Source organism: Epinephelus fuscoguttatus, linkage group LG18 (genome assembly GCF_011397635.1).
Source record: "Epinephelus fuscoguttatus linkage group LG18, E.fuscoguttatus.final_Chr_v1".
Lineage (NCBI taxonomy): Eukaryota > Metazoa > Chordata > Actinopteri > Perciformes > Serranidae > Epinephelus > Epinephelus fuscoguttatus.
In genome coordinates this window covers 10939965-10955270 of record NC_064769.1, presented here as the reverse complement: position 1 = coordinate 10955270, position 15306 = coordinate 10939965, and the positions used below count along the sequence as shown (strand labels likewise).

The window sequence follows — 15306 nt, the reverse complement described above, 5'->3', positions numbered from 1 at the left end:
TTTCTTAAGTAAATACTTTGTACGTATGAGATCAGACTCAGTATCAGCATATACTTAATATTACCATCAATATTAAAGGACTCAGTTTGGGATTTTAATTGGACATCCATAGTTTTAACACCTGATATTTCTTTTAGGAGTTGATGGGGACTAAAACAGAGTTAATATTAGTCTTACATTTGTCAGCTGGCTGGAAACAGGACTCCAAAAAAATGCTACTGTTGCTTCATATCTGCAGGATGTGTAAATAAGCAAATGTTTGCCAATGTTATCCTGTCACTACATTTAACTTGCAAATAATGTGCTTTTTTGTCTATTGTGATTGAAACTGAAAGTAAAAACAGACTTAGCCAGTAGACCCAACCAGTCACCTCAGATAAGTTTGTGCTTGTCAGCTTGTTACATTGAAACAGTGTTGCAGTAAGATTACAGGCAGCATTAACTACACAGAAACAGCAGCAGTGTGTTCAAGATGAAACGTGGCGTAGAGGGACTTTTGGTCATTAGCAAGAAAAGAATACAAAAATCATGAGCTTCAAATCATCCGAGTGACTTACCAGTGTGTAACACCAGCAGTACAGAGTGGAGATACTGAATGTTCTTTTCAAGTCACCATCATTTGTAAGCAGATTAAATACCCCATGCAACAACAACTTGCTTACAACAATGTTTGTGAATTTCGTCTTTCATCACAGTGCCATTTAGCACAGCCAGCTCCTCCAGTGATAAAAGATCATAAAGCACATCACTCCAGGCTAAAGAACAACATGTGTTCACAAAGTCAACTGTCATTATTATTATATGAGCACAGCACTTTGGCAAAGCCACACCAAAAATAGTCGTTATGCAAAACGCTCAGCACCATTCCTGTTTTCCCCTTAGATGATTAACTAGATGCTATCTGTCTTGCCGTCTAACAGTTTTTGTGACACATTACCACCTGCCTGCCCAGTGTGCTGTTTCCCTGCACACCTCACATATGAGTCAGTTGTACTAGATCCATCCTGTTTGTCTCGCCTTGATAGCAACGTACAAAACGTTTGAAAATATTGAACATCACAGTTCATTTTCAGAAGTAGGAGAGGCTGTGAGCCTTTCCACCCCCACCTTTTGTCCACAGTGATATTGCAAACTGGAATATCCTGCTGGTGAGGTCTTAGAGGAAGGGAAGGTTAGCTGGCACTGGTCACTGGATGGAGCACGCCTGGTCGGAAAACACTAAGGAAACATGCAGTCTGACCTATATACCGCTAACTGAATGTTATTGGAAGGAAGGAAGAGGTCTTCAGATACTATAGAATGATGGATGGATGGATGGATGGATGGATGGATGGATGGATGGGGCAAGGAAACTATAAAAGAAGAAAAGGTCATGACGTCGGTGTCATGACAGCATCCTAATTGGGTGCTAATTGGGTATAGTTATTGGGGAGGGGATGGCAAATCATTCAATAACCCACCATATCTTTGTTGTGTCACTTTAATAATTAAAAAAAGAAAAAAACCCACAACGTGATGTTGACTAATGTTTTTATCTTAATATGTACATTAATTTTCCCTTATTATTGGTCTCCAAACAGATCACAGCTCTGTCTTAACCTCCTGTTTGGTCCAGGATAGCTAACATTACATCACATTACAGGACCAAAGGGGGCAGGTCTGACGTAGGTCCAACTTGTTATCGCTGACCAGACTGTAAATATAACTAGATCAGTGTGTCACTGACTCTGATTATTATTCTGGCTGGACTCAAGAGTTACGTGTATATCCACCAGAAGAGGATTTGATCATATGCTTCATTGCATTGCAGTTTGCCTCAGTGATTTACATTCATACTAATGTTTGTTATTTAACGTTAGCCAATATTATTAGTTAGCAGACACACAAGTCATGAAAATGACAAAGCTAGAAAGGCTGTAACATTTGCTATCACCCACCAACACTGCAGCTTCCTGTTTGTCTTACATCTCCACGGGGATTATTTCTTACTAACGTTAGCGGTTTTATCTCCCATTTAATGCAGAGCGTCTGCTGGCTAACGTTAGCTAAACAAAGTGCAAATGCTAACTTAGTTCATTGACGAACAAAGTAACAAGTACTGGTACATGACAAAGGTCCAGCTTTACAGTAATTGGGCAATGAGTGTCACCACCTGATATATTCTGAAACAATGTAGAGCTTGCTAATGTTAGCCCTCCTTAATATTATTAAATAGCATTAACAGTTTGGTGGTTGGTTAGTTATTGATAATCAAATACATGTAGCCTACAATGCTACCTGCTAACAGCAGGTAGGGTCAGCTATCTTGGACCCAGCAGGGGCTTGACATGAAGCTGCTGGACAGAGCTGTAATCTGTTTGGAGACCAAAACAAGGAAAACAAATGTGCGCATCTAGATAAACAACATCAGTGGACATCATGTAATGTGTGTTTTTTAATTTGTGAAAGGATGTTTCAGTCAAAGGTAAAACAACAATGATATGAGGGGTTAAAGTGTGATTGGCCATGCCCGCCCCATTGACTTCAATAGATGTTGCACAAAACTCTGGCTGTCACTGATGTCATGGCCTTTCTTTCTTTTGTAGTTTCCTTGAAATGAAGCAGGAAGTTATCTTCAGTTAGCAGTAAGATCAGTGACATAACTAACATCTTACGTAAAAAGAAAACAAAATGTGAAATGAAGACAAGGAATAGTAGATGACAAGGTGTTTTTCTTACCTCCTTTCTTTATGCTAAGCTATGCTAACTGCCTGCTATTTCTAGCTTCACAGTTAACATACAAACAGGAGAGTGATACCCTTCTTCTCATGTAACTCTCAGCAAGGAAGTATTATTTTCCCAAACAGTCAATTTTTTCCTTCAAGAGTAAGTCACTGATTTTATTAAACATTTTGTGTGGTGTTTACAAAGAGATACATTCACTCCCAATCTGCACTGCCGCTCTCTCTGTTGGCCAGATACATACACTCGAAATGCAGGTGAATATCATCTAGTCTGTGCAGCTTTAGGCCCCGCAGGGCTCTCACTGGCATTTTCAGGGTGCCATTTAACAACTGTGAGGAAGCCTGGAGGTGGGTGGATTAAGGCACAGAGATGACTCTATTTTTGAGAAGGTGGTGATGGACGAGGGAAAGGTGGTGGTATGACTTTTGGGGGAAATGTGAAAAGATGGAGAGTAACAGCAAGAGAGGCACAATGAGGAGGTAACGGCAGATGAGAATTCGATTATATGTAGGAGATGGAGTTATGTTCGTACTGCAAGAAAATTCAGAGTTAGAGATTTGAAGAGAACTTAAATCAGAGCACACAGAGGGAAGAAAATGGATTGGTGAAGGAGAACGGCAATTATATGATCATGATAAGGAAGAGAAGGTGGGAGATAAGTAAATGAAGAAAATGATATACAGGATATAGATTAGATATATGGTCAGTAGAATACAATTGCTTGCCTCAGAGGGATAGTTCTTAGATCTTCTGAAGTGGGGTTGTATGGGGTATTAATCCATAGTCAGTATATTATGGAGTATATTATGGAGAAACAGGCTGCAGTCCAACACGAGAGCTGAGCAATGTACTGCTGTGGAGGGTCAGCAACAAAATGTATTTTAGCCACTATAAAAAGTCCCATCTGAAAACATCAATATCAGTTTAAGTGTATGCTGCATTGAGCATTTTCACCACTTTACCTTTCCTTCAGTTCTCCATCTATGCTCTTGTCAAAGCCACCAGACTCCTTTGACAAAAACAGTATTTTTAGTTTACTGAACACAGGAACTGCTGCAGAGTCCTGCACAGGTCCATTTTGGAAAACCTGCACCCGTCCATTCCCACAAAGCTCAATACCAGAACTGGTCCATTACCCATCATTATGTCTAAGTAAAAGCTGCACCAACCCACACCCATTAATTAAAATCCTGTGACCTGACCCGCACCCGTGATTAAACCCACAGGCTACAGTCACTCACATGAACCTGGGTTCTCCGTTCTTGAATTACAAATCCAGCAGAAGAAAAGTCTTTTTCGCTCACTGCGCTCGATGCCATGGTGGCGAAAACACTCCGCACAATCACTGCCAGGTTAGGGAGAATTTTAGCGTGCCCTTCCACCATCATAGAAAATCATAAGGATCCTCTTGAACTCGATGTAGGTTGCCGCCTCATCCTCACGCTGCAAAGTTTCATGGCTGGAGTCCTCCACGTCGATGACGATGAGGTTTGACTTCTGTCTTTGACTTTCAAAATAAAAGGAATTGCTTCTTTTTAATAGGTTCGACTTGTGTCATTGACTTTCAAAATAAAAGGAATTGCAAATACTGTACGTTTTTTTCATTTGCTGTATAATGAAAAATAAAAATACCTAATTTTGTTCCCACCCGCTGCCCACTGTGGCTAAAATACATTTTGTTGCTGACCTCATCCATGGCATTAGATTGCTTAGCTTCCATGTTGGAATCCAGCCTGCTTCTCCAAAAAAGGGGTGCGGGACTGACATCCCCTGTATGTAATATACTGACTGTGGATAAGTAACCCATACAACCCAACTTCAAAAAATCAGAACTGTAACTTTAAGGCCTCCAGACGTGGTATTTCAGAGACATCCCACTTTTTGACACAACAGCTGTTGCCTGTGGGCCCCTTGACCAACGTTATAAATAGAGCCCTGCATGCTAAATGTAACCAAACACACACTTATATACCTTCAGATACCAAAACACTTTAATCAGCAACTGTTGACAGAAACCAGCCACCACATGCGGGGTAAAACGTCGCTTTGATGATTTACTTCAGTTTGGAAAAATCTGTGTTTTAATTGAAGTTTTATTAAGCGTCTATTGAGTGTCTGTTTACTGTTTGCCCTTGGTTAGAGTCAGAGACACAGGAGCGAGTTATAGCAAGGCGAATTTTCCATGCATTTTTAGAGATGCATTACACGCAGATGGTGACAACATGTGGAAGCTCGCACTGCAATTTCACACAGCAATTAGTTCGCAACTAAACGACGTGTGTTTTTGTGTGTGTGAGGCTTCCTCTGAGCGCTCATAGCAGCCAGCTGCGTACAAGTGGGGAGATTTCCGTTAAGGAATTAGGAAGACTGGAGGGGTAAATCCAGTGAAGTTGAGCGCAGAAATAATTTGCGATGAGAGAAACAGAAATTCACACTGCTGACTTAATTCAGTAAGTGTTCATGATTACCTTATCATCCCTATTTGCTCATGATTGATTTTCAGATTTAAAAGGATTAAATACACTTGTTGTCATGGCAACAGACATTTCATTGCCACAGTATTTGTTTGTTATAATGAGGACGCAAGGCAGATTTTTGAAAATGTTCTGTGAATATACCAGTTTTATTAAATGTGCATTTAGTACCATGCTAATGGATTCAGCAGAATTGCATGTGCCCACTTCCCCAGGCATTCACTCCCTGACATCACTCAGAGTCATTTTTAATGTTTCTAGAAGGCCCTTGGAACATTTTATCCAGAGCTGCCACTCAGTGAGGCAACTGAAGTTACACAGATGAAGAGTCAGTGGTTGGAAAAACTCCATTAGGAAGTCTTAGAGTGTTGCCATGTCCAGACAAACAGTAATATACTACATCTCCAGAGACTGATGATCCCATTCATTTTTATGCATGAACCAGCCTCCAGGATGGAACAGAACCAGCTCTGTCACCCTGCTACAAATACAGAAACTGTTAGTGATACATTATACATGTGGTCATGCCCTTTAGGACTTAAACCACAGCTGTAGACTTGAGACATAGGCCTAAGTCTCAAAGGAGAAGACTTGACACTTGACTGGGGGTGTTGAACTATCTGAACTATCTGCTATCTACAAACTTGATTTGACATTTAAAAATAAGTCATGTAAGTATTACGTTTTGACTGCTAAAAGAAAGACATAAAAATGAATAAAACAATAGACACAACTGATACAAGAAGGGCTTGCATGACCGTACACCTTGCATACTTCATTGTTTGACCTCTGCATTGGAATGACTTAACACAGCTTTGACAAGAAAATGTTTCATTTCTAGGCTCAGGATTCAGAGACCGGAAATTCTTGCATGGACTCTCCTTTATGAGCTAGATATTAGCTCTGACAGACTTGATGCTTGACTTAGACCACCTCTCCTGAGTCTTGTGGTCTTCTCTTCACTGATATAGTAATGTTTAATAAGGCAAATGCAGATGTCTTCTCCCTAACTCCAACTTTCTAACCCCTGTAATACAGAAACCAAGACAGGCTCGTGTGTCTGTAACATGACGTTAGCTAGTTTAAAGGAATACTGCATCCCCCGAATGACCATTTGTATATCGATTACTTGCCCCATGTTGCATTGAATTCTTGAAGAAAATGTTTTTATTTCTCAAATGCCTCCATAGAGAATGAAGAATCCAAAAACAGAGAAAATTTTTAATGAATTCAAATCATAGCAAAACTATACAAAATATCTGGCAGCAAACTCTTGCACAACTCATGCAGTATAATCCAAGTCTCATTTATCCAATCGTATGCTCAATACTTCCCATACAGGCAGCCCTTTCTGATGGGGGACTGAAATGAAAGTGACACTTATACTCTCTTCAAAGCCAGACCTCATTAAAAACAGTAATTTTACCTCGCTGAACACCGAAGTGGGTGGTCTACTGCCGAATCTATCAGTGGTTTGTTTGTGTTACTGTGAGGCTATGATGAATCTAAACTAACCCTTCAAAACAGCAAAGTCACACAATAACACAAACAAACTAACTGACTGAGGCAGTGGTACACCAGCAGCTCCTGCGTTCAGGGAGGTTAAGTTACTGTTTTTGTCAATGGAGTTTGGAATGGAAGAGTGCATAGATAAGTTTCAACTTTCCGTCCGGTATCCCGTCTTAAAGGGCTGTCTGTTTGGGAAGTACTGAGCATACGACTGTAAAATCAAGATTTGTATTATATTGCACAAGTTGTGTATGATTTTGTTTATCAGTGTTTTGATTAAGTTTTGCTGTTGTTTAACGCAGTTGCCTATGACTTAAATTCATCAAAAAATGTATCTGTTTTTGGATTCTTCGTTTACCACAGAGGCATGCGGGATAAACAAAATTTTCTTGAGAAATTCAACCAAACACGTGTGAGTAAGTGATAAACACATGGTCAGTTAGAAGGTGAAATATTCATTTAACATCAAGTCATCCTTACCTCCACAGAGCACTGTATCACTGCTCAGAGGATCCAGATGGTTCCGGTTGTCAATTATAGAGATTTGATTTTGCGGCGGAGGACATCTGCTCTGTGTCAGAGCATGTTGTGTTCATCTGCTGTTTGTTGTTGTGGACTGTGTTTATGTTTATGTTAAACTGAGAATTATGGGGGTTGGGATGCCAGCCAGTGCTCTGCACAGCAGGAAGTACTATTCCGCCATTCCTCCTTCAATTACAGTGTGCGCTAATTCAGTCAACCAGCCTGTTAAACAGCAGACAGCTAATTTAGCACAGCTCAGCTTGACAAGCTAATAGAAAGGATAGCGCTGACAGACACGATGCTCCAAGTCTATGTTCTGTGTGTGTGTGTGTGTGTGTGTGTGGCTTATTAGAGATGCTCTATTTGCAAATGTCAAATTACCTTTGGCACAAAATTTGGTACATCCAATTTTTGGTAATATCATTGCAGTATTGGATCATTACAATCCTCATTTAGCTGAAGCCAGGATTTGTTCCATAATATGCAAATTCATGCCTCTTCCCTTTGTTAAGCTGTGTAATCTAAAGTGAAAAGTTTAAAATGAAAACTGATACAAAAATCAGCAGTTTGTGGTGTCAAATCAAGTATGATGTCATATATTGGCCAAATTGTGTCACATTTTGATTCTAGAGGTTAGTTCTAAGATCTGATTAAGATTAAGAATTTTATTACAAGCTTTGTGAAGATACCAAGTGTTCGCTGGTGACAAATCCTTATATTTTGTCCACACGGCACTTCAGTGAGGCGTACCCACAAGGTTTGATAACCTTAAGTGCTGAGAGTCCAGAGATGTTGCATAGCAAATCTGGAGATGATTGGATCAGCAGTCACTGGGGAGTTCCCAATAAAATTGTGAATCCTCCTTGCACACATAGTATTATATACTTCAGTGTAGTGTGGGTGTGAGGGTGTGTGTGAGTGTGAGTGTGAGAGAGAGACAGAGACGTGCAGGCGAATTTGCTTCATAATGCAGTTTCATCCTTATTAGAGTCACACTGCCACACACACTTAACACTAATTTCATTAGTTTTCAATGTTGCAGACAGTCAAAGATCTCATTTAAATAATCTAACACCGTCTCAGAGACGCAACGACCCAATGTGTTCCACAAGATTCTATCAGTGTATCTGACCTAGTTATACACATTTTCTCATTTAGGCTTTTTTTTTTTTTATTTCAGTTTTCAAGTAATTCTCAATTAAAATTTCTTGACCGAGCTGTGACCTTCATTGGTGGAAACCCATATTGATTTAAACCAGTGGTTCTCAACCTTTTTTTGTGTCAGGGACCTGTAAATGATACACATTAGGTGATGGACCCCATTTGATCAGATTTTGCTTTAGGGACTTTCATCTAAAAAAGATTTTGGTTGTTAGATCGATTAAAACCTTCAGTGTATCCCAAATTTTATTAATAACCCCTCCTTAAGAACCTGGATAAAATCATTTCTGACTTCATCTGGCATAAGAAACCTCCTGGAATAAGGAAAGATATCTTGCGAAACCCCATACCACAGGGTGAGATGGGTCTACCTCATTTCAAATTCTATTATTGGGCCTGCAATCTGCGTGCACTCTCCTTCTAGCTTCAAGACCAGACACCTTCCTGGCTCTGTATTGAAAAAAAGAGTCGTTCCCCAACTTCTTTATCAGCCCTACTCTATTCCTCTTTATTTTCTTTACACTTGTATTCTACAAATAACTCAGTAGTTTCACAATCACTTCAAATTTGGTCTGTGGTTAGGAAAAGTTTTGGGTGGCATTCTGGCTCTCTACTGCCTCCTTTGGTTGCGAATCACTCTTTTACTCCATCTCTCACTGATCCGGAGTTTCGGCTGTGGCATGAAATAGATTGATTAAGACCAGAATTCTAAAGTTAGAAACTACAGCTGAGCAGATAACTGTGGAGGAAGTGAACCCTATGATCAGATTAGTTACTCTTATGACTCTTACTCATACTGGGCTCACTTCTATAGTGAATTAGTGGAAATAAACTATCCCCCATTTTTCTGGGAACCCTTTTGTAACCCCCCGTTTAAGAACTACTGATCTAAACAACTTTCTGTCATCATTTTGGGTTATGTTAAGTTAAGCAGCAAGCTAACATGTTGACAGTGTGCTCTGTACCTGCGAGCTATCTGTCAGGAGTGATGGCTATCTGAAATCTGTGGAGACTTGCATGCTGAACATCACTCACATTCCTCTCGGACATGTCCAGATTTGCAGCGTCTGTACCCATGCACAGTCTTTGAAGAGAGAACTCTTTCTCAGCTCTTTCATACTGAACTTGTACTTTCCTGTGTGTACAGAAGTTTAGAGAAATAATGAGACATGATAGAACAAGATAAAAAGATAAGTTCAGTTAACAGGGAAAGGATGGGAAAATCTGACTTATTGTTGCTTTCATTGAAGTATGGCTATTACTTAAACGGTCCACTGTTAAAGTGGCAGTTCACCTAAAAAAAATCAAAAATACACATTTTTCCTCTTATCTATAATGTTGTTGATAAATCTAGATTGTTTTGGTGTGATTTTGAGTGTTGGATATAGGCTGTAGAGATGTCTGCCTTCTCTCCAAAATATTGGAATTAGATGGCATTCAGTTTGTGGTGCTCAAAGCGCCAAGACCTGAGTAACCAGGTCATGATTTCTGGAAAGAGACATTGCTGTTGAGATTTTCAAATGCAGTTCTTGGCACTTTGAGCACCAGAAGACAAGCGTCATCTAGTTCCATTATAGTCGACAGAAGGCGACATCTCTACAGCCAATACGTGCAACACTCAGCAACTCACACCAAAACAATCTAGATCAATAAATAGCGCTACAGGTAAAAGGAAAAAATGTATTTTTGATTTTGGGGTGACTGTGTCTTGAACATGATGCACTCACTCACTTTTTGCATGTTCTCATACAGCATTTGTCTTTGATCTATAGTTCACAGGCACATGTTGAATGCTTTTAACATCTTGGCTAAGGTTTTTTATGGCTTAATATGCTTTACCTTCATCAAAACTTGCACTTGAAGCAGTCTGGGTCTAAGCCCATTTGGCACCCCAAAACTCCACACCCTTATTTCCAACACACTGTCAGTGTCAGTGTCAAAGCCAGGGGCGTAAATATAGACAATGTGTTTGGCAGAAAATAAGCCCTTGGGAGTGATTCAGATTGCCACCTTGGACATTAATTAATTAAAAATGATGTCATTTGCTATGTATGCCCTGGAAAGGCTAAGAAAGAAAGGGATTTCTTATTTTCTTTGGTATTTTTGTCATTTACAAATATGCAATGATGATTGCTGTATAATATATAATATATATTTAGACCCTTTTGAACATTTGACAGTATGACAAACACTGCGTGTATATGTGTGTGCTTCAAACCAGTAACTAGTGTGCACTGGGGTCCGTCATAACTACCTTACACCACTGGTCAAAGCTTTACCTTTGCTTCAGCTTTGTGGCTCAGATTTGTTTTGACTTTGAAGTAAACCTTGCTAGCTGTTTCCTTGCCTGCAGTCTTTAGGCTAAGCTAAGCTGAACCCAACTTTAGCTCAATAGTTAAGGGACAGAAAATAGGAGTATCTGATCCTCTCATGTAAGTCTCAGCAAGAAGGCAAATTATTGCATTTCCCAAAACTGGGAGCTACTCTTCAAAATGTAATCAAAGATTTCTTTCTGCCTACAGAGTCACCTCCAGAGAGGACAGGACGCCGACGCAGCATGCCAGGCAGCTCCTCAGACAAGAACACACCCACTATGGAGGCTACGTCCACTGCTGCCACACCTTTCAGAGTCACCGTGAGTACTGTGAGTTTGTCTTTTTATGTATTGTCTCTGTCTTCTCTATTAGTTTTTCCTCTCTGACTTTGTCTCCACCTTAGTTTGCCGTAGGAGGCTCTTAGCTGTGGATCAATGTCTACAGAAGGCTGGTCTGGTGTCCAGATGGACCCATGCCAATGTGAAACTCATTTACTTCAAATGTTGGAATGGGGCCTTTGATGTTTGGGCGTCTGCACATCACACATCTACACATCTTGGGTTTATGTTCGCCACACCAACCTTTGCGATCGTGCCTTTTTTTTTTTTTTTTACATCCTGTGTGATCTTTCGATGCATCTCGCGCCGAATCATTTTAACATGCTGCACGTGAGCCGACACGCACGCTTCCACACCTGTGCACGCTCAACACAGTCACTCACTCACTTACAGGCAAACTGTCTCTCTTCTTCTCTGTCAAGCACACACACACACACACACACACACAGCAGTCCTTTGTCTGTCATCTTGCTCTAATTCAAATCCGGTATGCTTTCTGCCATGTTTAATTCAATAGATAAACAGCCAGTTAATGAAGCAAAAAATTCCGCTATGACTCATCAATTTCAAGCTAATTAGCAATTAGCAGCGCATATTTCCATTAATAAATAATGAGTGGGGAGATGACGACCTGGAGGTGAACTGTAAACAGTAGATGTAAGGCCAGCGGGGCCAAGAGCACTCAGCACTCAGTCTATCATAAACAGTCCCCCAACTTCATGTTAACTTTTAGCCTTTGTAGCAGGTACACTAATGGGCCAAGTTAAGGGCTAAAGGACGTTATTTTCTTTATGAAAATAAAAAAATATATACTCAGTTCTTTCATGTTCTGTGTCAGCCATCTTCAGCACTCTCAAGTTTCACCAAAAGGTAGTGTTCAGTCTCTACAAAAACAAATTGTTATGCCTCTAAGGCTTACTTAGCCCAAAGTAAATACAAAAAATAACAAATAGGCTGGACCCAGTGGTGCTGGACCACCTGCTGAGTGAGAAAAAAATGTTTCATGAATTGAAACAGTTTTAGATTTATTTTCGGAGTAGCACATATTAAATCACCACAGCTTGATGAGCTACAGATTGCACAACTCTTATCTGCTGGCATAAAAAAGCAGAAATGTTGTTTCTGATAAATGAATAGTTACTCGTTGTGAATGTGTGCATATATGCGGCCTCCCTTTTTCCGTCTTGTGAATGTGAATTGAGTCATTGAACCATTTTATTTTGATATGTCCCTAAATCAATGAATGGATATAGAGAGATGTATAAAACAAGAGAAGAAGGAGACAGAAAGGGTCAGATAGAGGGGCTAAATATTGATTAAGTGTCTCTTACGCAGCTCCTTGTACTCTCCAGGGAAGAGAGAAAGAGAGAGCGCTGCAGCAAAGTCATCCTGTCTCAATCACATGACCACTTAACTTACTTATGTAGGCTTATTGCTAAGCAGCAGTGTCTTATTGCACAAAGAAAGCTTTCCCAGACAGTGTTTTACCCTTTTCCTGCACTTTTCCTTATACTGCCCCCCTCTGGCCTGTGATGGTGGCACAGCCAACAAAGTTGTTCAACTTTTGTTGAATGCAAACTAGTAAACAAGTTAGATTTGATTACAATTTTGTTGGTCATCGACTTGAATTAATTTAAGGAGGATACATAATAAATGTTGAAGGACTGCAGTTTGATATTGCCAATATGCCGACAGGTACACACACAGAGAAAGACACGATAGATACAGTGTGTGGATGGATGAATAGGTGGATTGGATACAGGCATGTTGGCACACACAAATGTAGCAATACAAACAGGGAGACGTGCAGGCGGGCGGTCGTATTCTCCTCCTGCTCGCCTGCATCTCCCACTTTTAGCAATGACAAACCACCCCTCACTTTTCTCCCTCCAGTGAAAAGAGTTGTGGTGACATCTAAAGTACCCCTCCTAGGCCTTGAGCTAAATCTGTCAAAATGTTTTTCTCTCATGTTCTTTGCAGAGACTGGGTTCAATGTCTGCACACACAAATGGATGCCATGCACACACACGCACGCACCACTCATAAGCACATCCTCCGGCTCTTCTCAAAAACAATTTCTCCCCAGTAGGCATGGAAGAAAACTAAAATCTCTCCAAAGCTTAATCTTCCACAGCCAATTCACAAATACTAGATGATTGCATACATTAAATCCAAAAGTTACAACTTGGTAGTTTTTCTCTTCTTCAGTGCTTGTTTAAAGAGAAGACAAACAAACCTTATCTAAGTCTGTCACGTCCACGTCCCGCTGATTGCACAAGCTGGCTGGATTGATTCTCAATTGTGACTTAGCTCCTTATCCAATCTCTCCCTGACTCTATTCCGCCTACCTCCCCTTTCCTCTCAGATAATAGCAGGGGGTCTAATTGGACAGGTATGTCTCTTGTTTTCATCAGGTTGTGCTAGAGGAGGACAAGAGAGGTTGATGTGGAGGCAGGGAACACCCCGCTGATTGTCCAGGCACTGATTCTATCAGCCCCCATTAGGGAAGCCGGGAATTGCCAAGCCAGGGGAATAGCATTAACTTGTTGCAAGCATTTGCTTTAATTTCATGAAGAAGAAAAAAAAAAAGAAAACTAAAAAAAGCAAAGCGATTAAAATTAAGCTGTCCTCTTAGTGCTGATTTAATGGGCTTGGACAGGCTGAGATTACAATCAAGTATGCAAAGCCTGTTATGCACTCACTCACACACACAAACACACATGGTAGAGAGGTAAGCTAGCACACATTTGCACTGTAAACAAGGTAATTTAGTAAATATCAGGGATGGTGCAATATGCTTATCTCCCATGTCAATACTGTAATGATACTTGGATGCTGATTTAATATGCATTGCCATTTTTAAGTATTGCGATTTGATGTTATGTTTTATTGTAATTTTGTTTACTTTTTTAACACGAGAAAAGTTAAATGATTCTCTTCTAGAGGCTGTGTGTCATGAGACATTTTTACAAAATCAATGCACATCACATGTCAGTCAGTCTGTTATATCAGCAGCATCATAGGCTGCATAGAAATGTGGTGATTAAACTAATAACCGTTTATATGGCCTTATCTTAAGTAATTTTATTCCAGTGAAGCACTTTGTGGCCTTGCTCTATGAAAGGTGCTTATTTGATAACCTTTACTTAGTGAAATGTATGTTACTTGATAAAATTAATAAAAAGTTAACTTTAGCTGCTACATTTAGCTGCTCCTGCTCATCAAGCTGATGCAGTGTTTCCCATACATCTCTCTGTCTTTTTAATAGACCATAAATGACACAAGAAGTAGCTATCTAGCCACCCAGCTGTCCCTCCACCTTTCCCTGCTGCTATTGACCAAAGCAAAGTGTAGGCCAAAGCTCCAGAGATGGACCTTCAGTAGTGGCAGAGGCAGCTTGAATTCAGATGGGACATTCTCTGGCCCCGGGGCTCACAGCAGGCTGGGTCTAAGCTGTGTAACAGCAGCAACAGAAAGTTTGCTGATCTGGTGGGAAGTTTGCGCTGGGCTGTCTGAAATTCAGTTACCACTGGAGCAGCCAAAGGTCTGTGTCCTTGGACTGTCTGCCAAGAGGTGGTGCAGGAATGAATGCTAAAACCTGGAAATGAATTAGCATTTCTGCCCTCCCAGTTCCCTTGTCTTGAATTTGATAGGTTTCTGACTGGCTTTTTGGTGAGATGTCTGTTATAAGGTTGTGGTTTACACAAGTTTAAGAGACTTATGCAATTTCCCTTACAACATAAAATTTGTCATTAAAAACCCTACTTATAAATTTGGAAGCTTTTCTGTGTCTTAAAAAAGGTCATCACACCAAACACAGCTTTACAACCACGCGACTGTGGTGTAGTTCATGTATAGCCTAACATTAGCTTTTCACCTTTGGCAATTGCATTTACACACCAGAAATCATAAAAGTAGTGTTCATTTATGAAAATTATCTTACTGAACAACACATGTAAGTTTCATAAACTTTTGTTTGCCACAGATCATATTTTCTGCAATAATCCAAATTTCAATGGAAAATTCCTATGGCTTTTTGTTGGGGGAACCAAGACAATGTTAACGTCCATGTTGGCCTACAAAAAATGTCACCCCTCCAGCACTCTATTTTCTGTTTTGTCGTTTTGACTTTGTTATTCTTAAGTCAAGAGTGTCTTGACGAAGGTCCAGTGGGACTGAAACCTTTATGTTACTACTAAATTGTTAAGCTGAGCAAGAGCAGTGTGCGGGATTTTCTGTTCATAGACTCAAATGATATTTTCC

The 15306-nt window shown here is 40.2% G+C and overlaps 1 protein-coding gene across 9 annotated transcripts in view; it reads left to right on the top strand.

Moving 5' to 3' along the window:
• dab2ipb (DAB2 interacting protein b) overlaps window positions 1-15306 on the top strand; it is a 213345-nt gene that overhangs the window by 86619 nt on the left and 111420 nt on the right. For 6 of the 9 annotated variants that reach the window (XM_049603709.1, XM_049603706.1, XM_049603713.1 and 3 more), the window contains one exon: window positions 10913-11034. In XM_049603709.1, the coding sequence (XP_049459666.1) occupies window positions 10913-11034 (122 nt within the window). The remainder of the gene's footprint in view (window positions 1-10912; window positions 11035-15306) is intronic. The other 3 variants (XM_049603707.1, XM_049603715.1, XM_049603711.1) reach the window with 1 other exon arrangement.